Here is a 23161-nt window from a genome sequence, read left to right on the forward strand (position 1 = left end):
TGACCAGTAGTATTTGTACTCTTACTCAAGTACTGGGGTCGAGTACTCTGTCCATCTCTGGTTCAAACTGACCTCATAGTCTGTGGTCTGTTATTCTTGAATACTAGTCTTAAAACTGCTTTTCCGAACCTGCCGTTGAGTCTTAGCCATCTGTTAATATCTACAGTGCTACACAAACACACACGCATCCACACGGTGACGCAGTTTAGTGCTCGACAGATAAAATGTTAAAGTCTCTGAATGAAGCGTTCATGAGTTCATCAGCTCACAGAGAGAAAACAGACTCAGAGACTCTGACTGTAATATAAAGATAGACTGTGTGTTAACACTCACCCTGACTCACACTGCTGCCGTCCTGCTGCTGTTCTGTCGACTTAAATTAGTCTGAACACTTAATTTCACTTTCAAAGCTCCCTAACGGACAAAGAGGGAGGGAGCCTCTTCGTCCAGAACAGTGAAAATTAAAGTTTAAGTCTGAAACTATTGTATTTGTTATATTTGCTAAAATTGTCATTATGATCTGACAGTAGAATCAGATACAGGTCAGCTGTCTGTGGCTCCACCCAGTGGCTGTAATTTGATCTGCAAGAATCCACCACTTAGGTCAACACAACCAATCAGAGCCAAGGGGCGTGTCTGAGAAGTGTCAATCATTCTCGTGCATATGCTGCAGCCCTGCAGTGTTAAAACAAAGAACTGGACCAAGCCAGAGAGAAAACAAGGATACATATGGAAGTGTCATTTCAGAGGTGGAGGAGCTGCTGGATCTGTAAGGACTTTTCTGCTGGACAGGTAACCTGGATATATGTTTCATTCTATGTTTTAACCACGAGACTAAGATGGCGGTGATTACAGTAATACTCACAATAGCGCATATTGCAGTACGATGTTGCAGTCGAGCTACGTAGCTTGTTGCTAAATCTAGCTTGTTAGCTTGTATGCTAACTCCTGTGTTTAGCTTTGTCTTTATGGCTACTGGTTAGCAAAAGTGTCTTTAAGTGAGCAGGCAGTTCTTATAACGTTAGGTTGTGTTCAGGACGCTCTGAAGTGGTTGAATTGGTTTATAGAAACAACATTACTCATGCTTCAGACAGGCAGCAGGTGATGATGATTACCTGAATGATCACCTGGTGACTCGTCTACAGTGATGTGAAGAATATTGATTGTTACTCTGGATATCTACAGTGATCTGCAGGAGGCACTCGTCACTGTAATTTAGTTGTATTAATCACAAATAGAACAGTCAGGGCTTATGTTGTTGTAAGTTGTTGTTATTATTGTGAATGTGCAGTCTTGGTTATCTGCGTCCTCTATTGCCGTGGTAACAAGCCTGCTCGTGCAGGGCAGGCTCCTCCTCTGTGGGAGGGGCTTAGAAGGCAGAGAGGAAGAAGGACTGACCTGGGAGCTGTTTCATTCTAATGTTCTAAGTCCACTTTTTTCTCAAAACTCCAGACTGCAGACATTGTTGAGTTGTTCACTTTAGATGATGGTGAACAACTGTTTTTTTTTTTCATGGTCTATAAATTATATAGCCATAACAACGCATCAGGCACAAATGAAATAACTTAGTATCAAGACAGAAGCACTATAAAACAAATCTGAGGAGGCACACTGGAGATCCTAAAGATGCTCCAGGTGATCTTGTAGATAAAGTACATAGAGGCTCAGTCCCACAATCAAGACTCAAAAGTACTGACTATTTGTGATCATCCTTCAAGTCAAAGATGTTTGGTGGTTTCAATCCTGATATGAAGATGTTTAATTGGAGAGACTCCATCAGATCTTTAGAATCCAGAATTACTTATTGGTTTCATTGTCTCTCTTTTCTACATTTTGTTTCAGAATCCTCACATGATGTTGATCACCTTTCTGATCACAAATCAATTATGATCAATTTAGTAGGTACAAAACAACAAAGTAATTTATGTGGCTAATGGAAATTTAAAAAAAGAACTATGAAATGATGATATCTTTTGTGATGTAGTGAAAAAAACAGTCACAGGAATATTTGGTAAATAAATCACAAACAGAAAACAACAAAGAAGTTTAAAAAGTTGGATGATCAGTATTATGGACGAATTAAACACACTTAATACTATGATTAAAGACAATGAGAAATGAAATGATGATGACAACATATGTATTTATTAAAATTACTTTTAGCAGATAGATAGCAAAATGGTTGAAACATAACAAACATATTAGGATGAATGAAAAGGAATAAAGATGCAACATGAGGCTCCATGACAGTCATATTATGAGCAGCAATACAGTAACAGGCCTTTTAGAAAAGGTTTTCACCACACTAGCAAAATAAAACCACAAGCTTTAAGATTTCTGACAGACATCAGAGGTCACATGGACCTGCAGGACGAGAAATGAAGAGGGAAAAAAAAGACAGCAAGTAACCACATAAAATTCAAAGAAAAACAGGAGAACTAAGACCTACAAGAAGACATGATGTCATTTCAAAGTCGTTATAAAGGGTTAATATGCTTATTTTATGATAAAATTCAACCATAGCAAAGAAAATAAAACCCAACCATTTATAATCATTCATGACTTTACATAATAAAACATATAAGGATTCATGAAAAGGAATAAAATTTAACATCAGAAAAATAAACAACAAAATAAAACAAAACACAGTCCCCAAAAACTGATCTAAATCTGGATCATTTCAATAAACATATCTCCGATGGCTTGTGAGGGACAGTCGTGTGTCATTTTAAGTTTACATGTACATTTACACTTAAATTGAGGGCATTTAGCAGACGCTTTCATCCAAAGCCACTTACAATAAGTACATTTGTCACAAGAGAGAAACCACGACATCACCGTCTATGGAGTAAAAAGAAATACAGAAAAAATTCTCAAGCCATCATCTGAGGATCGTAGCTGCTATTTATCAAAGATACTTTAAGTGCATAAGTGCTGTGATAGAAGTGCTGACGATACGAACATACAAGTGTGTACATACAAAAAAAAAATAGAGGGGTGTTGGGAGGGAGTCATGCTCTGCGGGGTCGAGGTGAAGTCTGAACAAATGAGTCTTGAGTCTTTGGCTTAAGACAGAGAGTGACTCTGCTGTCCTGACGTTGGTCAGGAGTTCATTCCACCACTGAGGCTCCAGAACAGAGAAGAAGTCTCGCTTGAAGACCTTGAAGGCCTTGAAGGCCAGTATCATCATGCTGGTTACGCAGTTACTCTGGCAACTTCTTTGTCTACTTTGATCTCTGTATGACCTCCAACACTACCTGAGGCTGAGCGGTGCCTAGTTCTCAGCAGCAGAGCATCTGTTCATCTGTCTCCACTGAGAGGCCGTTTCTTAAAAGCTGTTTTAAAATCAATAAATAGTAACTGAGACCAGCAAATACACCTAGAGAATTTATCTGTCTACCACATCGGTATGAACCCAAAACAGAGACAGTTCTCTGTGATATGACTTGACCTGAATTCATTCTTCAAGCATTGTAAGTGCTGTATTGTAGGCAACTGGATGCTTCAGTTTCTTTAAACGTCAGGGAGACACTTTAGTCCTCCACAGCCAAAACCACTTTGGTGTAATTCGGCCCACAAGGAGCTTTAAGTTAACCCTCTGGAGTCCAGGGTATAATTGACCATTTTTCACTACTTTTTACATTTCACCTTAAAAACTATTTGCCTTGCCTTGTTTGTTTTGGTGTCGTTTATTAACACAGTGGACCTGAAATCTCACTAAAATCATAAAATCTGCTTTGGAAAAAGTTCGATTTTTTACTGTGAAAACCACAAACATGTTTAACAAACTTAGAATGCAAATATAAATTGTTGTTTGTTAAATTTGTACATACGTTTTTGAAATCTACAGAGTTATTATATGTAACTATTTACATTTAAATGCAGACAATGCCTCAGGCTCAGGTCTGCCTCAGCTCCTCCCAGCTCATAGAAGAGCTGCTCTGCCTCCACATTCAGTAATCTCATTGTTTTGACACAGAAAACAAAAAAACAACTACACTACACACTAACTACACACTCCAAACACGCTAAATGTCACAAATCTCTCAACTTTCAAAACTTGCTTTTACTACCGCCGTCAATCTTTTGCCGCCATCCCTCCCACAACTTTCACCTCTTCCTCAGCAAGCAAATCACGTGCTTTGCCATATACTTTTGCGACTGGTTGATGTGGTGCATTTTTCCACCAATAGAAATGGGGGTGTCACGTGGTTTTTTTGCCTGCAAACGCACACTAAACGTGACGACAATATTCATGATAAAGCCTTGCGTAATTTTTTTTATTGTATGTCCGGTTTTACTTTATCAACACAATTTAAAAACTGTTATATAGTTTGTTGAAGTTGAAACAGAGACTCAGTGAGGCTGCGTCTTACTGTTACATCATCTTAAATTGGTCACATGATTTGGACATATCAGTCGACCACAGAGGGTTCAGACATTTCACGTCTCATCCAAGAGGCTTCTTCAGTTCTTACTAACTGGAGTTGAGTTTGTAGGCCTTTAAACTCTGTGTGGGAGTGTCTTTAAAGAGTCGATAAAGACACGCGTGCGCTCTGAGTTTCAAAGTCGTTGGGCCATTTGTGGGTCGTTGACCCAACTGGCCTTCATGTGGGTTGCTGGGGCTAGGTGAGCCCACTGGTCTCACATCGCATCGGTCTGAAAACACTTTCTCTTGATTTCCATCTTCCATCTGCCTGGTGACTCCCACCACGATGAATATAATTTGGTTATTTGACGCAGTTTCTACAACTGCACATTTAATCTCCACACTTACCACTTTTTACTTTATTGTTACACATAAATGGATGATTGTTAACTTAACACTAAAGCAGATTTTAGAGCAGTTCAGACCGCAGCACTGACGGTCATCTTAGTTGATTCTGCTGCTTCAATCTCTCTGGATCATCGGGACACAGCTGATCCTCTCCACACCACCACCCTTACAGAGATCACTTCCATCTGATGAGAGAAGAGAGACAACACAAGTCATTAATGTTTACAGAGATTCTTCTCATCAGTTCTCAGTCAGTGATGCAGCACATCCACTATAAAGACCAGCAGCACCAGAAGTGGAGCAGCTGTGTAGCGCAGCCAGCTTCCTTTCAGCTCTCATGTGAATGTGTGGGAGTGAAGCTTAAAGGACCTGCAGACACTTTGGATATCAAGTCTGTTAACTTTGCAGATTTCACCGAAGTACACAATTAACAGCGGAGAGTCCCTGAATGCATCATTAGTGCAGAAACTGAGATACTGCTCACTATAATTATGATTTACTGCTGTTAGATTTAAATGTCTTTGTGACATTTGAATATTTCATCTACTTTAAAATATTACGAGACAAATATGTAAATATGAGTCTTTTATAAAAATATGTGGACCGATCAAATGGACAGATATATCCATGTTCATAAAGTCTGTAGAGAAAACCATCAGCTGTGTTTATTGGACTACAGCAGAGATTCTGCTCTGTATTAAGATCACATGGTCACTAAATCTCATGACGGTACTTTGATCTGCAAAGTTTAGTCAGACTGATCTGAGAGCTGTGACAAAGAGGACCTGATCATTTCTTTAGTGTTGAAATGAGAGCAAACTGTCTCTAAACATCTGATGCTGTCAGCTGCAATCCAGCTTTATTTCCTGTAGAGATGAAAACAGTCAGCAGCTCAAACACATGATAACAACAAGTTGCTGGTTGATCTGATTGGCTGACTCAATACGGCTAAAACCAGCAGGAACTGACTCAAATCCTCTACTGACCTCAGAGTCTCCAGTCTACAGTTTGGACTCTCCGCAAGATCAGACAGCAGCTTCACTTCTGAATCCTTCAGCTTGTTCTCACTCAGGTCCAGCTCTCTCAGATGGGAGTTGTTGGACCTCAGAGCTGAGGCCAGAGAAGCACAGCTGATCTCTGACAAACTGCAGTCCCGCAATCTGAATATAGAATAAATTATTCAGCTTTATACTACAATCAGATGTGTTTAAATGTGCAGCTTAATGTTACTATGTCTTTATCAATGAGCTTTTCTCTAAAATGACTCAAGTGACTTTGTCATTGTGTTTTTTAGGGCTGCACGATATGGTCAAAAAGTGATACTGCAATTACTTTGACAGATATCACGATATTATTCATTATTATTATGGATGATTACATTTTACATCACAATTTTCATTGTTACCGAAAAACTAGTAAAATCATGACGATGTGGCATTTCTCCCTGTCTCTGCCAAACAAACATGTTCTATTACGTCTGGAGAACAAACTTTGTAGGTCAGAACATCTTTGCAGCTCTACAAAATATCATTTCAACTCTGTTTTGTGACACATTTTACCTTATAAAATAATTGCAGTTCTTGTGATTTGGATATTGCACTTAGTCATATTGTGTATTTGACTATTTTGTAAGTAATTGTGCACCCCCAGTGTTATTGAGGATCAACATCATGTCAGCCTTCTACACACATCATCCAAATGTCAGTATAACATTCATACACCTGTTCACGTCAACACAGATTCATATTCATCATTAACACTTCATCCATTTTAAACTAACATTAGTTCAGAGGGTCTCCAGTGTACAGATCACTCATTCATGAAGGAATGAGTAAAATTTGTCTAATTTAATTTGATAATTAATTAATTAATCAAATTAAAAGAATGTTACAAAGTATATTCCATTAACAAGCACTGACATGCCTGAAATGGAGTAGGATGAAGTATACACTTATTTAATCCTCCACTACAACTCAGTAATTAATCCGAATCAATTTACTTCCATTCCTAAACCTGTCTACCTTTTTACACTCCCATCTAACTATATACAATTTGATATACTATGTGTACAATTAACATATAACATTTAATACATAAATATATTTACATACACACCATTATATGAATATATACATATGTGCTGAACACACGTGTACATATATACATACTTAACCTATAATATATTATACATAATACAAATACATTGACCACATTTCTATATCTTATTATAAAACTTAAGTTATTACCACATATTTTTATTTTACAACATATTTTGATTTTATGCACACAAACACATGCATACACCTATGAAAACTCCTAGAGATTTTTAAAGCCCTCCCTCATCCCAATTTCCAAAATTTAGTCTAAATTCGAGCCCAAGAAACACCACAAGAACCAAACACACACACCAACAACTCTTTTTACCAAATATTATAAACTTTTCACAGTGGACATTTTCTACAATCAAGAAATAGTGTTGGTGTACTGACCTCAGAGTCTCTAGTCGACAGTTTGGACTCTCCAGTCCAGCACAGAGAAGCTTCACTCCTGAATCCTGCAGCTTGTTGTCACTCAGCTGCAGCTCTCTCAGATGGGAGGGGTTGGACCTCAGAGCTGAGGCCAGAGAAGCACAGCTGATCTCTGACAAACTGCAGCTCCACAATCTGAGTATAGAACAAATTATGTAGATAAAACCATTTATACTACAATCAGATGTGTTTAAATGTGGAGCTTAACATCACTATGTCTTTATCAATGAGCTTTTCTCCAAAATGAGTCAAGTAACTTTTAGGGCTGCACGATATGATCAAAAAGTGATATTGCAATTATTTTGACAGACATTGTTATATTATCCATTATCATTATGGATGATTAAATTTTACATCACAATTTTCCTTGTCACTGAATAACTAGTAAAATCATGACGATGTGGCATTTCTCCCTGTCTCTGCCAAACAAACATGTTCTAGTACGTCTGGAGAACAAACTTTGTAGGCCAGAACATCTTTGCAGCTCTACAAAATATCATTACAACACTGTTTTGTGACACATTTTACCTTTTATAAAAATGAAGTAGTTCTTGCAATTTGTATATTGCACTTAGACATATTGTATATTTGATTATTTTGCAAGTAATTGTGCACCCCCAGTGTTATTGAGGATCAACATCATGTCAGCCTTCTACACACATCATCCAAATGTCAGTATAACATTCATACACCTGTTCACGTCAACACAGATTCATATTCATCATTAACACTTCATCCATTTTAAACTAACATTAGTTCAGAGGGTCTCCAGTGTACAGATCACTCATTCATGAAGGAATGAGTAAAATTTGTCTAATTTAATTTGATAATTAATTAATTAATCAAATTAAAAGAATGTTACAAAGTATATTCCATTAACAAGCACTGACATGCCTGAAATGGAGTAGGATGAAGTATACACTTATTTAATCCTCCACTACAACTCAGTAATTAATCCGAATCAATTTACTTCCATTCCTAAACCTGTCTACCTTTTTACACTCCCATCTAACTATATACAATTTGATATACTATGTGTACAATTAACATATAACATTTAATACATAAATATATTTACATACACACCATTATATGAATATATACATATGTGCTGAACACACGTGTACATATATACATACTTAACCTATAATATATTATACATAATACAAATACATTGACCACATTTCTATATCTTATTATAAAACTTAAGTTATTACCACATATTTTTATTTTACAACATATTTTGATTTTATGCACACAAACACATGCATACACCTATGAAAACTCCTAGAGATTTTTAAAGCCCTCCCTCATCCCAATTTCCAAAATTTAGTCTAAATTCGAGCCCAAGAAACACCACAAGAACCAAACACACACACCAACAACTCTTTTTACCAAATATTATAAACTTTTCACAGTGGACATTTTCTACAATCAAGAAATAGTGTTGGTGTACTGACCTCAGAGTCTCTAGTCGACAGTTTGGACTCTCCAGTCCAGCACAGAGAAGCTTCACTCCTGAATCCTGCAGCTTGTTGTTACTCAGGTCCAGCTCTCTCAGATGGGAGGGGTTGGACCTCAGAGCTGAGGCCAGAGAAGCACAGCTGATCTCTGACAAACTGCAGCTCCACAATCTGAGTATAGAACAAATTATGTAGATAAAACCATTTATACTACAATCAGATGTGTTTAAATGTGGAGCTTAACATCACTATGTCTTTATCAATGAGCTTTTCTCCAAAATGAGTCAAGTAACTTTTAGGGCTGCACGATATGATCAAAAAGTGATATTGCAATTATTTTGACAGACATTGTTATATTATCCATTATCATTATGGATGATTAAATTTTACATCACAATTTTCCTTGTCACTGAATAACTAGTAAAATCATGACGATGTGGCATTTCTCCCTGTCTCTGCCAAACAAACATGTTCTAGTACGTCTGGAGAACAAACTTTGTAGGCCAGAACATCTTTGCAGCTCTACAAAATATCATTACAACACTGTTTTGTGACACATTTTACCTTTTATAAAAATGAAGTAGTTCTTGCAATTTGTATATTGCACTTAGACATATTGTATATTTGATTATTTTGCAAGTAATTGTGCACCCCCAGTGTTATTGAGGATCAACATCATGTCAGCCTTCTACACACATCATCCAAATGTCAGTATAACATTCATACACCTGTTCACGTCAACACAGATTCATATTCATCATTAACACTTTATCCATTTTAAACTAACATTAGTTCAGAGGGTCTCCAGTGTACAGATCACTCATTCATGAAGGAGTGAATACAAGTGAAAACAACACAAAAAGTAAAATTAGTTTAATTTATTTGATAATTAGTGTAAATATATTTACATATACACCTTTATATGAAAATATACATATGTGCTGAACACACATTGATATTACTAGTGCAGTGCCCGAAAGAAAAATGTATTCCTATAGAAAAGTGGGAGGTTAAGCAGCTTTTTCATGGATGGCCAAATGAGGCTGTGTTTGAAGGTGGGACGTCAGGGATATTTAGGTTTGTTGTGAAATCCGATATTCCAGGGTATAATTGGCCGTTTTTGCCTATTACAAACTATTTACTTGGTGTCATTATTTTTTTATTTTTACAACCTCACATGTGACTGTAGAGTTATTTTTTTATTTTGTGATACTGTATTAACACAATGGACCTAAAATCACAAAAAAACATAAAATTCGAGTAGAAAAAGTTAGATTTTTTACTGTGAAAACCACAAATATGTTTAATGGACCAATTGCATTAGTTATAATGCAAATATAAATTGTTGTTTGCTAAATTGGTGCATAAGTTTTTGAAATTTACAAAGCTATGTGTAACTATTTACATTTAAATGCAGGCAATGCCTCAGGCTCCTCAGCTCATTCCTGCCTGTTCCACATTCAGCCGTCTCCTCCTTGGTTTGCCTCACAACACGACTCCACTACTCACTAAACACACCACGCCAAACACTACATAACACACTAACTATACACTCCAAACACGCTATATGTCACAAATCTCTCAACTCTCAAAACTCGCTATCTCTGTCGCTGTCTCCAACACATCACTGCTGCTGTCAATCATCCGCGATGTCTCTCCCACATCTTCCTGTTCCTCAACAACCAAACTTGCTGCTTGGACACTTTCGTGACGAAAGCACATTTTTACTGTTTCTTCCTGCACCAGACATAAAGCAAACGTAACGGCAATGTTCGCGAAAAAGCGTGTTGGACATTATTTACTCTAAATCCGGTTTCGGACATGCCGGTGCGCCCGCTCCGTCAACTCGGTAGGTAACGTTAGGCCGTGTGGGTCGGCTAGCAGGCTAGCAGCTAGCTACACACAAACATCCACAGATTCCGATCCCACTTTGTTGACCGCGCGTCTCCGGATCTCCTCAGACCCGAACAGACTCAGTCTGGACTTGTTTAATCTCATTATAATCCACAGCAGTCAGTTTAGATGAACAGAACAGAACGGAATGGAACCACCGGCAAAATCCCGGTCCAGCTCGCGCCGCTGCAGGTATAAATCCACTTGTGACAAAAACACATTTTTACTGTTTCTTCCTGCACCAGACACAAAGCAAACGTAACGGCAATTTTAGCGAAAAGGCGTGTTGGACATTATTTACCCTAAATCCGGTTTTGGACGTGCCAGTGCGTCCGCTCCGTCAACTGGGGCGGTGGGCCGTGTAGCTAGCACTAGCTAGCGACTAGCGCGGCTAGCGCTAGCTACACACAAACATCCACAGATTCCGATCCCACTTTGTTATCCGCGCGTCTCCGGATCTCCTCAGACCCGAACAGACTTGGACTTGTTTAATCTCATTAATCCACAACAGTCAGTTTAGATGCACAGAACGGAACCGAACCGCCGGCAAAATCCCGGTCCAAATAATAATAATAATAAATCCGCTTGTTTCTTCAGGTATGTCGTGGGCTTGAGCTCTGCAGTGATTGGCTCTGGTGCGCACGTGGCCACGGTGTGCAGTGGTTGGCTCTGGTTCCCACGTGACTGTGGTGGCTCCGGTGGACAATGCTTGCAGAATTTGTAAAGCATTTATGAAATAATTTATTCAGTCCAAGCAAATGCTTATTGCACACCACTGAACCACGCAGCAGCCATGTTGAAAGTCTCAGGTCAGTCTGATCCTGATCCGCAGAGATATTTGAGGAACACACACACACACACACAGACAGACAGAGATTCCTTGTATTATATATACATATATATATATATATATATATATACACATATACATATATATATATATATATATATACATATACATATATATATATATATATATATACACATATACATATATATATATATATATATATATATACATATACATATACACATACATATACACACATATATATATATATATATATATATATATATATATATATATATATATATATATATATATATATATATATATATATATATATATATATATATATATATATATATATATACACACTGATTGTATTGTACTGCTGCTACGATGACCTAATTTCCCCTCTGGGATAAATAAATAATATTTTTGAAGCCCTCCCTCATCCAAATGTTAAAAATGTAGTCCAAAATCAAGCCCAAGAAACACCGCAAGAACCAAACACACACACCAACAACTCTTTTTACCAAATATTATAAACTTTACACAGTGGACATTTTCTACAATCAAGAAATAGTGTTGGTGTACTGACCTCAGAGTCTCCAGTCGACAGTTTGGACTCTCCAGTCCAGCAGAGAGAAGCTTCACTCCTGAATCCTTCAGCTTGTTTCCTCTCAGGTCCAGCTCTCTCAGATGGGAGGGGTTGGACCTCAGAGCTGAGGCCAGAGAGGCACAGCTGATCTCTGACAAACTGCAGCACCTCAATCTGAATATAGAACAAATTATGTAGATACAACCATTATAACCATTATAACGGCAATAAATGAATATTTAAAAAATAAAATAAAAACAGACGAAACACCCATTCAACCATGTTATGAGTGTTGGCGTTGCATAGTTTGTCCACCAGAGGACCACAGGGGTGCCCAATACAAACAAACAGAATTCTGGTTTTAGGACTACAGACTACACCTTTCTATAGGGAGGGGAAGTCCCGCCCCTTCAGGTGGACCTCATGGGACCTGATTTCAGTCAAGAAAGCGTCTGTTTGTGGTAAATAAGTAAAGTATAAATAAGTATATATATAAGTATAAAGTTTATAATCATATATTTTCACAGTCTTATATTTTAGTAGTTTTATGACAAACTGAGACTTTCTTGAGAAAATGTTTTCTTTTAAACTGACAAACATCATCTGTGAGATTCATGACACAATTCAAACCAGAGCAGAAAATTATTTGTCGCATTTGTTCTGAAATAAGGTCCCAGTTGGTCGAGCAGAAGGGGCGTGGCTTCACCTCTCTTTTGTGGATCATCATCATGGGGACATCATCCTGTCAACACAACATTCACCTACCTGTTCACATCAACACACATTAATAACTACAATTATTGTGTGTGTGTGTGTGTGTGTGAGAGAGAGAGAATGTGTGTATGTGTGTGTGTGCCTGAAATATCTCTGCAGATCAGGATCAGACTGACCTGAGATTTTCAACATGACTGCTTGAAGGGTGTGCAACGTCAGATTTGTTTGGACTACAAAGATACCGTTAATAAATGATTTATCAATGATTTACGAATTCCACCAGCATTGTCAACCACAGCCACGCCTCTGAATTTGTGCACACCAGAGCCAATCACTGCAGAGCACCAGAGCCAATCACTGCAGAGCCCACCCCCACGCCCCACCTCCTGTGTTTCGCATCTCAAACAACACACCTTAAGAACAATGCTTCTTTGAGTGGAGATATATGCGAGAAACACAACAAACTGAATCGGAATCGGATACTTGCACAGAACACTGGTATGTGAGAGATACGCGAGGACAACAAACTGGAATCTGAATCTGTGGATGTTCCTGTGGATGTTGGTGTGTAGCTAGCTGCTACGCTACACACTCGATGTAGGCTATCCATAAAATCTTCCCTCCCGACACATTCTAGATGTCTGGATACTCTCTGTACTCATCTGTAAGTTACACTCTTATGTTTCAAAGTGTTTCTCCAGGCTTAACTTCATGCTGGTGCGTTCACTATTTGCTTACATTATTAATCAATTGCCAATGCTAGCTACGGCTAAAACATGGTTACATGTTTCAAGTTCCTATCTTGCTAGCATGTTAGGCTTATATTGTCTATCTATGTTGTTCAGTAGATCAGTAGTGATCACATTTTGCTATGTTTATCTTCTTGCTAGCAAGACTGGTGCGTTGCTAACTTTGTTCTTGCTAGCAGCTAGCTAAGGCGCGTTTGCTAAGGCTAAAACTGTTTCTCAAGTTTCTACCTTCTTACTGGCATGTTGGGCTTCTATAGTAGGGGTGGGTAAAGATATCGATACGGCAATATATCGCGATACTTTGCCGCCCAATACAGTATCAATTTTTGAACTCCAAAGATCGATTTAAAAAAAAAAAAAAAAAGATTCATGTTTAGACGACTTCCGTACCTTCACTGCGAAGAGCGACGAAGAGCGACTCTGCTGTGCGGCGGGTGTATTTCTGTAGTAGAGAGAGTGGCTGAGGTCTTTGCAAAATGGATGGCAAGTTAACAACGCCTCCGCAATTTAAAGTTGACATTTGGAAGCACTTTGGCTTCAAAGTTAAGAGAGACAGCAAGAACAACGAGCTGGACAAAGAAAATATTACTGCCCGGAAATTTCATGGGAATTAATAAAATGGAGAGGCTGTTTTGAATGAAATAGTTTTGACTCAATTTGTCCTCTAATCAATATCTTCTGATGTACATATACAGGTACTTGTGTTTTCATCTTTATTTATATCGCAATATCATGATGCCTCTCGTGCACAACTGACCACAGTTACTGTAAAGAATTATTTCAGAGTTCCAGCACCGATCCAAGGGCTGGGCGGTATGGCTGAAAAAATGTATAACGATATAAGTGTTTCTTATGAGTCGATATTGATAATTATTGATTTTCTTTTTTACCCATTTGAAATAAGAAAAATTTGACAAATAACCCTTTAAATGGTGACTACAAGTGAGATTTTTGAAAAAAAAATTATTTTGAAGATTCCAGAATCAAAATCTAAGACATGAGACAAAATAGTGAAGAAGCTGACATTGCTGCTTGACAATATGTTAATGGGATAGTTCGGCTTTTTAAAGTGGGGTCATATAAAGTACATATCTATAGTCGGTCTGTTGGCACTTTTGGCACTACATTTTCTCAACCATAGAACCTATAGTTCTACGGTCTGTGTCTGTGTCTGAAATTGTTAAGTTTCGTTTTGATCGAAAGTAAACAGAGTTGCGTGCATAAACCTCTCGTCCAGCAACTGGGCCTCGCGCTGTGTTTCGCCGCTCACAGATCACCTGTTTCTAACGGAGTTCAGTGAAATTATCCAACGCTCTATCGAACGTATTTTCTATTGATATTGATCACGTGTCTATTGCGATAGATACCGTTATTGTTTTATCGCCCAAACCGATCCATCTCATTCCTACTCGCTGAGAAAATGACCTGAAGGAAACTGCAGAGGAATTATGGGATTGTTCCCAAGGAATTGTGGGAATTGTTGTTGGATGTACGGACTCTAAGCAGCCTGGGACATCATTTCAATCACACGACAGACTTCAACCACCAAACAGAAAAGTTCTACACCATCGATTCACCTTCAACACAAACAAGCAGCTCTGTCTCACACACATAGAAAGCTGTAATCATCTCCATCAACACACAGCTGACTGACTGTGAGCTTCATCCTCCATCATCTTCCAGGGTCCCCCCAGGATTTTTCCACTCAAATTTAAGACTTTTTAAGACCTTTTTACGACCACGTCCAATGAAATTTAAGACCAACCTCGCACCTATTCTGGCATACATTTATGAAATAATGCACATGACTTTGAAGAGCTCCCTTATAATTTCATTTGACGTATACGAGCCCTTAGCAAAAAGTAGTTTATTCAAGTGTACTACAAGTATACTTATTTTATACTAAAACTGAGGCAGTATACTTGAAGTTTCCTTTTTATATACTACATTTTATATAGCCTACTTAAGAAAAGTATAGTGAAGTATACTTGGCTTATACTGAAAAGTATAAAGAATAGTCTAAGACTAAGTACATTAATACTTAGACTTATACTTTAATACTAAAGCTTATACTTGTACTTTAGTATACTGTGGACTGTGGTGCAAAGACTCTTGGGTATTCTGTTGTTGGTGTAATTATGGTTTGTGAATGTGTTTGTGAATAAGATGATGTGTAAGACGGTTGCGGGTTAATTCACATCCTTGTTATGTGGTTAAATTGTGTCGAATTAACAAAGATGATAAAAATGTTGGCACCGTGAGTGAAGGGGTGTTTTCTGGGAGAGACTTCCCGTCTGTTAAGCAGTGGGCATGTATGGTAATAAGTGGTGAATCTCATGCTAGTGCTTGTCACATTATAAGTGCTAATACTTACAATGTTTTGATGTAAGTACAGAAAAAGGTTGAATCATTGAGTTGTGCTTACATTTAATATAGCAGAATAAAAATGTTTTTCACTACACACATTTGCTTTGAGGTATTACCCCTGTTATAAACTTACATGTTAATAAACTAAAATGTGGACTAGAAGTATATACTTAGTACACTAGTAGTATATAGATGACTGTACGTGTTGTTTACTTAAAAGTGTACTTCTGTAAACTTAAAAATGACCTTATAAAGTGTACTTAAAGTATACTTTTATAAACTTAAAATGTTCCAATTTAGTCCGAATAAGTATTAAATCAGTATACTTTCTAGTATGCTACAAGTACATGGTCCATAGTATACTTGCAATACTTATACTCAAGCATACCTAATAAAATGAACTTCAAGTATACTACTTTTTGCTAAGGGGGTGGTGGTCCAATATCGTCTTTAGTGTCCACGTCACCTCTGCCTGAACTGTTGGCGTCGAGCCACAAAGCGCTCGTATGTTACCTGGCTGTGACGACGCTGAAGTTAGCCTCCGATTCGCCAGCTTCCAATTCGGCACTTAAGGGGAAAGTTAAGGGGAAATTAACGTATCGTGCAGTGCGACTGTTTGTACACTGATTGTCTGTTTTTTGTGACACTGCTTGATGTAAAAACATTTTAGATATTTTAGGTAAGACATTAACTTTTCCTGACACCCGCTATGTATTTGTGAAACGTTTATTTTATTTGTGAAAATTGCTAAAGGGGAGATTTCCCCGTTTTTGTTTGATACCTACAGACCACATTAGACCTGGTCCTGATCAAAAACCACTGTACCCAGACTTCTCAAATCTGGATTAGATTATCCTACAGAGGCTAAACATTCATTATTACACAGTTTCTGATCTGTGAAACCTTTATTCTATTTGTGAAAATGCATTAAAGGCAGATTTCGCCGTTTTCTCCTCATATAGACCACATTAGACCAGGTCCTGGTCAAAAACCACTGTACCCAGACTTCTCAAATCTGGACTAGATTAATCTACAGGCTCTGAAGATTCATTATAACACAGTTTCTGATCTGTGAAACCTTTATTCTATTTGTGAAAATGCAATAAAGTGAGATTTCACCGTTTTCTCCTCATATAGACCACATTAGACCTGGTCCTGATCAAAAACCACTGTACCCAGACTTCTCAAATGTGGCCTAGATTATCCTAAAGAGGCTAAACATTCATTATTACACAGTTTCTGATCTGTGAAACCTTTATTCTATTTGTGAAAATGCATTAAAGGCAAATTTCACTGTTTTCTCAGCATATAGACCACATTAGACCTGGTCCAGGTCAAAAACCACTGTACCCAGATTTCTCAAATCTGGATTAGATTATCCTACAGAGGCTAAACATTCATCATAACACAGTTTCTGATCTGTGAAACCTTTATTCTATTTGTGAAAATGCATTAAAGGCATTTTTCACTGTTTTCTCAGCATATAGACCACATTAGACCTGGTCTAGGTCAAAAACCACTGTACCCAGACTTCTCAAATCTGGACTAGATTAATCTACAGGCTCTGAAGATTCATTATAACACAGTTTCTGATCTGTGAAACCTTTATTCTATTTGTGAAAATGCAATAAAGGCAGATTTCACCGTTTTCTCCTCATATAGACCACATTAGACCTGGTCCTGATCAAAAACCACTGTACCCAGATTTCTCAAATCTGGATTAGATTATCCTACAGAGGCTAAACATTCATTATTACACAGTTTCTGATCTGTGAAACCTTTATTCTATTTGTGAAAATGCAAAAAGGGATAATTTCACAAAACCTTCACAAAACAAGACTTTAGCAAGACTGTATTCACACACCTATTGAGACAGGCAATGAGTTCAGTGTCTTGTCCATTTTTTTAAACATCTTTATTTTTTCAGATTAAGCCAAGTCTCTCCATCTCATTTCTGATGGACATGAAGATCTCTTATTTCTCACTATAAAACAGTAAAAAAGTAATGTTTATCTCTTGAGAAACATTAAACACATCTTCATCGACTGGTCAATTGGGAAATATCCGATAAAAGTCATGATTTGTGTTCTATGAATACAAAAACTAATAAATATATTTAAAAAAAATCTGTTGCCAGGCAAATCAAAAAATCCAACAAATGACATGCCCTACAATGGCTATTTTCTTTTTTATTAACCTTTATCTATACAGGTAAAATCTCAATGAGACCCAGGGTCTAATTTACAAGAGACCTACCTGAATTATTAAGTAACATAATGTAATTATTTTAGAGCTGGCTTGCTCTGGGATGCATTTTCAGCAGTGCGTAAGTGGTGTATGTGATATTAAACTAATACCAGCAGTCACTGCATGTAAAGAGACTTTTTCTACAAATGTGATAGATCAGGTTATTATAGATAGAAGAATATATTGAAAATGTTGCCTCGTCAACAAATTAAAGCCAAACCTTTCCAAACATGTTTGGTCAAACATTTTTTTTTATTTTTACACTGTGTCCATTATGACATTGTTGACACATTTTATGACTATTTTGTTAATGGTTAATCATATGTAATGATAAATAAAAAAAGACACAACCTTACAAAAGCAGAGTTGAGACCATAAAACTTGGACCAAGTTAAAAAATAAAAAAAGGTTGTCCAAGTAATATCATTTTTCAGCAAGAGGAAAGCAAAAGAAACATGGGTCTAGACTGCCCAACAAAGATTTATTCTCCAAAATATTTAGTACACTGTTAACACAGTGAGAATACTATTCCTGTGATAATTTCTTTGGAGGCCTGTGATCTCATGCAGCCAAAACCTGTAATCAGATCTCAAAGACAAAAACATGAGCAAACGTAAAAAAAACTGTTAAACACCAAAAGTCCAAAGCTAAACTTATTTTCTACTGCTGGATGCTTTTTAGCTTCACTTACGGTGGCTGTGGCTCAGGAGGTAGAGCAGGTCGTCCAACAAGAAGGTTGGTGTTTCGAATCCCAATTCCTCCACTCTGTGTCATCATGTCATAGTGTCCTTGGGCAAGACACTGAACTCATTGCCTGTCTCAATAGGTGTGTGAATACAGTCTTGCTAAAGTCTTGTTTTGTGAAGGTTTTGTGAAATTATCCCTTTTTGCATTTTCACAAATAGAATAAAGGTTTCACAGATCAGAAACTGTGTAATAATGAATGTTTAGCCTCTGTAGGATAATCTAATCCAGATTTGAGAAATCTGGGTACAGTGGTTTTTGATCAGGACCAGGTCTAATGTGGTCTGTATGAGGAGAAAACGGTGAAATCTGCCTTTATTGCATTTTCACAAATAGAATAAAGGTTTCACAGATCAGAAACTGTGTTATAATGAATCTTCAGAGCCTGGAGATTAATCTAGTCCAGATTTGAGAAGTCTGGGTACAGTGGTTTTTGACCTAGACCAGGTCTAATGTGGTCTATATGAGGAGAAAACAGTGAAAAATGCCTTTAATGCATTTTCACAAATAGAATAAAAGTTTCACAGATCAGAAACTGTGTTATAATGAATGTTTAGCCTCTGTAGGATAATCTAATCCAGATTTGAGAAGTCTGGGTACAGTGGTTTTTGACCTGGACCTGGTCTAATGTGGTCTGTAGGTATCAAACAAAAACGGGGAAATCTCCCCTTTAGCATTTTCACAAATAAAATAAACGTTTCACAAATACAATGCCTGCCTCCGTGTAGCTCCTGAGCATGCTAAATGTTTAGCACTCTTCATGTGTGACTCCAAGGCCATATGTCCCATTGTGCCGAGCTTGAATTTTTTGCGGCACAGGCTGCACTGAGCCTCCCACTCATTCCCTGTTACAGCCTGAACCCAGTCATATTTTGAGTCACTTAGCCACAATGGATTACATCTGCACTTGCCCTTCCCAAAGTTGCTGCGCGAGTGACGACATCAGCGGGTCAGCGGCTGACTGTGCACGCTCCAACGTAATGCTGCGTTATAGAAAACTCGGAAATCAGGATTTTCTGACCTCCTAGTTGAAACAGTGCATTGGAAGGCCACCTCAAAAATCATTTTACAACGCAACGTTCCATGAATTTTTCTTGTTAGTTTACTTAGTATACAGTTATGTTGTTGAGCTGTATCATGCAGATAAGAAAGGGAAAAATTAAGACCTTTAAGAATGAAATTTAAGACATGTAAACAAAATTTAAGACCTTTTCAAGGCCTTAATTTACGTTATCAAATGTAAGACTTTTTTAAGACCCCACGGGTACCCTGTCTTCATCACTGATCAGACATGCACTGAGCTGTGTGTGTGTGTGTGTGTGTGTGTGTGTGTGTGTGTGTGTGTGTGTGAACTGAAGGATATTTAAATCTTCTGTTCTAGATTTAAATTCAATAAACACAGAGAAAAAACACATGAACTGACTTCAGAGTCTCCAGTTGACAGTTTGGACTCTCCAGTCCAGAACACAGCAGCTTCACTTCTGAATCATTCAGTATGTTGTGACTCAGGTCCAGATGTGTCAGATGTGAGGGGTTGGACTTCAGAGCTGAGGCGACGACTTCACAGTGAGTCTCTGAGAGTTTACAGAGAGTCAGTCTGTGAATACAGATAATAAAACATTTAAATCAGATAAAATCTGACTCTTTACTATGAAAATAGACTCTTTACATTTTGCATCACAAAGCACATGAACATGAGCAGCTGTAGCTCAGCTGGTCAGCTGTTCGGCCTGAGCTGCTCAGTCAGCGATCACAAGGTTTGTAGTTTGAAACTTGAGCTCCTCGGCTCCACATGAGCCTCCAGACTTTGACCTGCCTGAGGAGATCAGCTGGGCTGAATCAGTGGCCCATTTTAAATCCCCCTCAAAACACACCTGTATAAAACGGCTTTTAACGGCTGATTCTGATGATTTCATCTTTGTTTGATTTTGGTTTGACATATTTGTGTTTGTCTGTTTTCTTCATTCTGCTGTCTTTATATTTATATTTGTAATTGTCCCTGTAATACTTTTCTTGTGACTCTTTCATTGTTGTGCTGTTTTATTTGTGTCCAACAAACTGATGTGAGTGCTTTTAAAGTGCCATATAAATAAACAGAAATACATGTTGAAGTGTCCTTGAGGGAAATAATGAAGCAGAAATGACAGTTTAGGACAAAAGTGTTGAAATAAGTGAGACGTAAACGTGTCAGATGTTAGTTTACAGGCTGCTGTGATTTCTATTGGTTCAGCTTCATGTTCACATGATGATCAGTGAACTGTGAAGTCACTGTAGGTTGGAACTGCACTCGTATGTATTTACCTCACTTATGTGTTTGTGTGTATTTTCTCAATCTTTGATGCATTTTATTCTGTGGCTCCATCTGCTTTTCATCTCCCATTTCATTCATTTAATGCCTCCCACTGCACAAACACAAGAATTACAACTAAACATTGTCTTATTATCATTTTATGGGTAATAATTTAGTGTAATGTTTTGGAAACAAGACGACTTCATGTCATTTCTACTCTGAGCTTGGTGATGATCATTTATTCAATCAGCAGGTTTAATACTTGTTTTGGTAAACGTGTATAGTGTTGAGGTTTTATATTATTCATGTGTGTAAAGTGTTGATCTTTAATACTGAAGGCTTCAGCTTTACCTCACTTCATAATGTTAACACATCTGGACTTACCGAGCCTTTCTACAGTTCCTCACAGCTGGAATCAGTCTCAGTCGTCCCTGTTCTGATGTTTTGTACTTCATCAGGTCCAACTCATCCAGAACCTCCTCTGACATCAGCAGCATGTAGGCCAGAGCTGAGCAGTGGATCTCAGAGAGTTCCTTCTCTGATCTGTTCTCTGATTTCAGGAACTCTTGGATCTCCTGATGGACTGAGTGGTCGTTCATCTCCGTCAGACAGTGGAAGATGTTGATGCTTCTGTCAGGAGAGCTCTCATAACTGTTCATCTCCTTCAGGTTGTTGATGGCTCTCTGGATGATTTCTGGACTGTTGTCTGTCTGACCCAGCAGCCCGGCTAAGAGTCTCTGGTTGGACTTCAGAGAGAGGCCATGAAGGAAGCGGACAAACAGGTCCAGGTGGCCATTTTTACTGTCCAGGGATTTGTTCATGGCTCTCCACAAGAAGACCTCCAGGGATGAATCACTGTTATACCTCCAACCTCCCAGGAAGTTCTCCACCACCTTTGTGTTCCTGTTGGTGTGACAGTGGAACATGTAGACTGCAGCCAGAAACTCCTGAACGCTCAGATGAACAAAGCAGTAGACTGATTTCTGGAAGATCACACTCTCTCTTCTGAAGATCTCTGTACAAACTCCTGAGTACACCGAGGCCTCTGTGACATTAAGACCACAGCGCTCCAGGTCTTCTTGGTAGAACATGATGTTTCCTGTCTCCAGATGTTCAAACGCCAGCCTCCCCAGCTTCAGAAGAACTTCCCTGTCAGCCTCCGTCAGCTCCTGTGGACTCGTCTCACGTCCCTCATGGTACTTCTGCTTCTTCCTCTTTGTCTGAACCAGCAGGAAGTGTGAGTACATGTCAGTCAGGGTCTTGGGCAGCTCTCCTCTCTGGTATGTAGTCAACATGTGGTCCAGAACTGTAGCAGTGATCCAGCAGAAGACTGGGATCAGACACATGATGTGGAGGCTCCTGGAGGTCTTGATGTGTGAGATGATTCTGCTGGACAGATCTTCATCACTGAACCTCCTCCTGAAGTACTCCTCCTTCTGGACGTCAGTGAAGCCTTGTACTTCTGTTACCCTGTCCACACGTGAACGAGGGATCTGATTGGCCGCTGCAGGTCGGGAAGTTATCCAGACGAGAGCCGAGGGAAGCAGCTTCCCCTGGATGAGGTTTGTCAGCAGCACGCTGACTGATGACTTCTGTGTGACATCAGACACGACCTCATGGTTGTTGAAATCCAGTGAAAGTCTGCTTTCATCCAGGCCGTCAAAGATGAAGAGAAGTTTACAGTCAGCGAGCTTCTCTGCTGTCACCTTCTGTAATGTTGGATGGAAAACATGGAGCAGCCTGAGAAGACTGTACTGCTCATCTCTGATCAAGTTCAGCTCCCTGAACGACAGCAGAACCAGCAGACTGACATCTTGGTTTTCGGAGCCCTCTGCCCAGTCCAGAGTGAACTTCTGCACCGAGAAGGTTTTTCCAACTCCAGCGACGCCGTTGGTCAGAACCACTCTGATGCGTCTCTGTTGGTCAGGTGAGGCTTTAAAGATGTCGCAGCACCTGATTGGAGTTTCACTGAAGGTCTTCTTCTTGGAAGCTGTCTCAAGCTGC

General features: G+C 38.5%; 1 protein-coding gene and 1 long non-coding RNA gene across 2 annotated transcripts; both read right to left on the minus strand.

Annotated features, from left to right (window-relative positions):
- Window positions 1–2123: 2123 nt before the first annotated feature.
- On the minus strand, window positions 2124–5932 carry LOC115582694 (uncharacterized). The gene is made up of 2 exons (XR_003984214.1): window positions 5764–5932; window positions 2124–4962 (listed from the first exon to the last, which is right to left on the minus strand). It is a non-coding gene; the product is annotated as an uncharacterized LOC115582694 (long non-coding RNA).
- A 535-nt stretch (window positions 5933–6467) lies between these two features.
- LOC115582747 (ribonuclease inhibitor-like) lies at window positions 6468–21728 on the minus strand. Its single transcript, XM_030418914.1, has 6 exons — window positions 21542–21728; window positions 20291–20464; window positions 12047–12220; window positions 8766–8939; window positions 7267–7440; window positions 6468–6498 (listed from the first exon to the last, which is right to left on the minus strand). The coding sequence occupies exons 1-6, from the start codon at window positions 21652–21654 to the stop codon at window positions 6468–6470; spliced, it is 840 nt and encodes a 279-aa protein (XP_030274774.1). The 5' UTR covers window positions 21655–21728.
- Between the last annotated feature and the right edge of the window lie 1433 nt (window positions 21729–23161).

Source organism: Sparus aurata, chromosome 6, assembly GCF_900880675.1.
Source record: "Sparus aurata chromosome 6, fSpaAur1.1, whole genome shotgun sequence".
NCBI lineage: Eukaryota > Metazoa > Chordata > Actinopteri > Spariformes > Sparidae > Sparus > Sparus aurata.